The sequence below is a fragment of the Drosophila mauritiana genome, chromosome X (genome assembly GCF_004382145.1).
Source record: "Drosophila mauritiana strain mau12 chromosome X, ASM438214v1, whole genome shotgun sequence".
NCBI classification, from domain to species: domain Eukaryota; kingdom Metazoa; phylum Arthropoda; class Insecta; order Diptera; family Drosophilidae; genus Drosophila; species Drosophila mauritiana.
The window spans coordinates 9,365,756-9,370,226 of NC_046672.1; the positions used below are offsets into that span (position 1 = coordinate 9,365,756).

The window sequence follows — 4,471 nt, forward strand, 5'->3', positions numbered from 1 at the left end:
TGAAGACAGTCTACATTTTTAGCTTGAGCTTAATACAAAAGAGAAAATTTATTGGGCCTAGGTGGCGTATGAGTAATAAACGTATACTGAATATTTTCTAATAACTTGGTAAAGTAAGGAAAACTGTATTTTCTAATATGATAAAAATTGGTGAACAGAAAAACATATGTGTGTCACAGAAATTCCATTGCACCCCACAATTTGTAGGGTGTCAATATCAGCCAAATTGCTGACGACGACAAAAGGCGGCTCTCTCATAAGCGGAAGCAAAAAGAGAGAGCGTCGCCGCCAGGCCCTGTAGTTCCGCGTTTATGGCACGATAAGAATGAGATATTTCTTAAAAATGTTGTAAATTAGTTAGCCTAGAGCGTAATTAATATCAATACAAATTTAACACAATGGTAATAGGCAATCAATTGAATTTTTCAAATAAATGCAAAACCATTAACAACATAAAAATAATTATTTTTGCTTGAAGAGAAAAGCCTGAAATAAATTGACAATATTTGAGATGACAAATTAAAATGTTTATCAAATACGTGATCACGATATTGCGTACGCGACTCTTGGCTGTTTCCGCATAAACGCGCGTTTGACTCATTCTCATTCATAGCCACTCTCTCGCCCCCTCTCTCACGCGCACCCTATCAATATGCCATTTGTGGACCCCTCAGAGTCGCACATATACGCGCCATATCTCCAACCATGCCGCCCCAAAACCGATTTTCAGTTTTTGACCTTCAAGGTTCCTTCACGGCGAGCGAGAGAGAGAGAGTGAGAGTGAGAGCGCGGCTCGCAGTCGCGGTCGGCGCCGGCAGCGCAGCAGCAGCGGCAGCGAAAAGTGAGCACCAGTCGGCGAGTGAATTCAATTTTGTAAAAAACGTTCCGAGCGTTTGGACGCGTGCAGCGGACGAAAATAAAACACGGCGAGAGCGAGAATCGTGTGTGTGGACACTCAAAGACTCAAAATTGAAACCAACTCGAAAAGGTTGCACTGCAAATGCCCAAGTAGAAAAGCCAACGCGAGTGTGCAAATCGATTACGAAAATTGTAAACGCTTTTTTTTTGCCGTGTGAGTGCAAGCGCATAAGATCGAAGGAAAACAGCCAGAGCGAAAAAGAACCGAAAAAAGGCAGAGAGAACCAAAAAAGAAAAAAGCAAAAAAAAACCGCAGGAAAACACCAACATAATAATGGATCGGGAGCTGAACGGGGCGATGAAGAGCGTGTCCATAAATAGCGCCCAACTGAATGGTCACAATAACGGTGGCGGGCTAGATGAAACGGACCGCGTGGGCGTGGCACAGGGGGCGGCACTGAGTGCAACAGAGAAAATAACAACAACGACGGCGGCAGCTACAAAATCAGCGACAGCGACCACAAATGCAACCACAGCAACAGCCACAACCACAAATCTTACAACTCACAGCCCGCAGCAAATTGCACTCTTATCCGCTGCAGAGAAAAGTAAGATGGTGCACGAGTTATGTCAGCAGCTGCTTCTAACGGACGAACAGGTGCAGGAGCTGTGCTACCGCATCCTTCACGAGCTGCGCCGCGGCCTGGCCAAGGATACGCATCCCAAGGCGAATGTCAAGTGCTTCGTAACATATGTGCAGGATCTACCCAATGGCAATGAGCGTGGCAAGTTCCTGGCCTTGGATCTTGGTGGCACCAACTTCCGGGTGCTGCTCATCCACCTGCAGGAGAACAACGATTTCCAAATGGAGTCCCGCATCTATGCCATACCGCAGCACATTATGATTGGATCGGGCACGCAGCTATTCGATCACATCGCCGAATGTCTGTCCAACTTTATGGCCGAGCACAATGTGTACAAGGAGCGTTTGCCACTCGGTTTCACCTTCTCGTTCCCGCTGCGCCAATTGGGTCTGACCAAGGGCCTGCTGGAGACCTGGACCAAGGGCTTCAACTGCGCCGGCGTCGTCAATGAGGATGTTGTCCAGCTGCTGAAGGATGCCATCGCACGGCGCGGCGATGTCCAGATCGATGTGTGTGCCATACTCAATGACACCACTGGCACGCTGATGAGCTGCGCCTGGAAGAATCACAACTGCAAGATCGGTCTGATTGTCGGCACCGGTGCAAATGCCTGCTATATGGAGCGGGTGGAGGAGGCGGAGCTCTTCGCCGCCGAGGATCCACGCAAGAAGCACGTCCTGATCAACACGGAATGGGGCGCATTCGGCGACAATGGCGCACTGGACTTTGTGCGCACCGAATTCGATCGAGACATCGATGTGCACAGCATCAATCCGGGCAAGCAGACGTTCGAGAAGATGATATCGGGCATGTATATGGGCGAGCTGGTGCGTCTGGTGCTGGTGAAGATGACCCAGGCGGGTATACTGTTCAATGGACAGGATTCCGAAGTGCTGAACACCCGCGGACTGTTCTTTACCAAGTATGTGAGCGAAATTGAAGCGGACGAGCCAGGCAACTTCACCAATTGCCGCCTGGTGCTGGAGGAGCTCGGTCTGACCAATGCCACCGACGGGGACTGCGCCAATGTACGGTACATCTGCGAGTGCGTCTCGAAACGGGCTGCCCACCTGGTGTCCGCCGGCATTGCCACGCTGATCAACAAAATGGACGAGCCAACGGTGACGGTGGGCGTCGATGGCAGTGTGTACCGCTTCCATCCCAAGTTCCATAACCTGATGGTCGAGAAGATCTCGCAGCTGATCAAGCCGGGCATCACCTTCGATCTGATGCTGTCCGAGGACGGTTCCGGTCGTGGAGCTGCCCTGGTGGCGGCCGTCGCCTGTCGCGAGGACATACTCAATGGCAAGAAGTAGGGTGGATAGGGAGCTGGATATGAACCAGGAGGAGGAGCCGCTGGAGCAGCTGGAGCAGTCCTAAGAGATACAGCAACACACCCACACAACCACAGAAACAGCAGAGCAAATGAGAAACACCTAGTAAACGGCCACGGTGGCGTATGCGTAATAATTGCAGTAGAGCCACGCTAACTCACAAAAGCCCTATAGCCAAAAGATATGAAAAAATGAAGCTGCCACGACGAAAAGTAATCGAAAAGCCCACGAAAAACCTCTATATGCATACGTAGGGCATTTGCGAGTTGGCGCGACTTGGCTTTAGTATTTTAATTAGGCAAAAACCAGGTTTTTAACTACAAACACAAGCGTAACAGAAAACCCCCACTAAGAGACAGAAGATCTGTGGCATTCTATCTCTTTCTCTCCTAGTTAAAGAAAACAAAGAAGAAAAAAAACACTATGCTTAATGATTATGGATCGATTTTCGATTTTTGTTGAAAATTTGTTATGCTATTATATATATATATATTTTACAAGAAAACATAATATACACACACTAAAAACATAATGTATATGTTTGGGTATATATAGTACAATTTGTGAAGCGAATTTCTTTTCGATTTCGATTGAAACAACACATTTTTTTGGTAATTCCCTGCCCAAAAGACCCCTGAAAACCCCCTAAAAAAACAGAGATACTTAAGAGCAAGTGAGAAAAGAAACTGTTATACTACTGTGCTACAAGCATTCTAGCATATCCTGCAGGACAACGGAAAGAGAAACTGTAAAATCGCACATTGTTAAAGCAAAAACGAAAACGAGAAAAGCAACAAAAAACAAGCCGCTAGAAAAGAGACAGAAACAGAGGGATGGAAAGGAAGAGAGAGAGAGAGAGCGAGCGAGCGAGCGAGAGAAAGAGAGAGAGGAATACTAGGTAATGCTACGGTGTCCTTTCTGTAATTGTAAATGTTTATATAGAACCTATTACGAAGCGTTATATGATAATACTGCATACATATATATTTACATATATATAAATATAAATATGATATATTTAGCCACTATATTACTGATTTTTTTTTGTAATGTATTGCTTGTCTTTGTTTAGTGAATTTGTTTGTTGTTAACACTTAAGCAGGTAAACTCTAAACAAAAATAAACTGTTTTTTTTCCTTTTGATATAGAAACGCACTTTGTGAGCTATTATTTATGTAATTGTACATTTGACCTAGTTTAGTGTTTAGTTCTTATCTTAGTTTCTAAATGTCGTCGAAGAAGCCAGCAATACAACCCCACCCCCTAAAAAAAAAACCCAACCCACGGAGCCCTTAATTATATTTAATTATTGTTTACGAACAACAAGCGAAGAGAATGCGAGAAGCTAAAAGGCAAATAAGCAAAATGGAAAGCAAATAAAATTTGTTCTTAATTCATACACAAGTAGTTGTTACTTATTTTTCCCAATTTATTGGTTTTCCAAAGTGATTAGGTTTTTTCCAGATTGATTTCAGTATGATTTGATCTGTTTTCGATATGACCGGTATCATTTGATCATTTTTGCAGCTGCTGGCCGGCATGCTCAGTCAACAAAAACTTAAACAATTCGCAATTGAGGCAAAACGAAGATACATTTTTTTGGTCTAACACTAAGCGGAGGATGAGCCTAACCTA

At 44.8% G+C, this 4,471-nt stretch overlaps 1 protein-coding gene across 1 annotated transcript; it reads left to right on the plus strand.

The window, feature by feature from the left end:
* Positions 1-862: 862 nt before the first annotated feature.
* On the plus strand, positions 863-4,240 carry LOC117147341 (hexokinase type 2). Its single transcript, XM_033314200.1, has one exon. It carries the CDS (start codon positions 1,193-1,195, stop codon positions 2,816-2,818), a length of 1,626 nt encoding a protein of 541 aa, XP_033170091.1. The 5' UTR covers positions 863-1,192; the 3' UTR covers positions 2,819-4,240.
* The last annotated feature ends 231 nt before the right edge of the window (positions 4,241-4,471 follow it).

Bases quoted from the DNA above. Each gene is read 5' to 3' on its own strand.
- LOC117147341 (XM_033314200.1), top strand. From the start codon at position 1,193: ATGGATCGGGAGCTGAACGGGGCGATGAAGAGCGTGTCCATAAATAGC.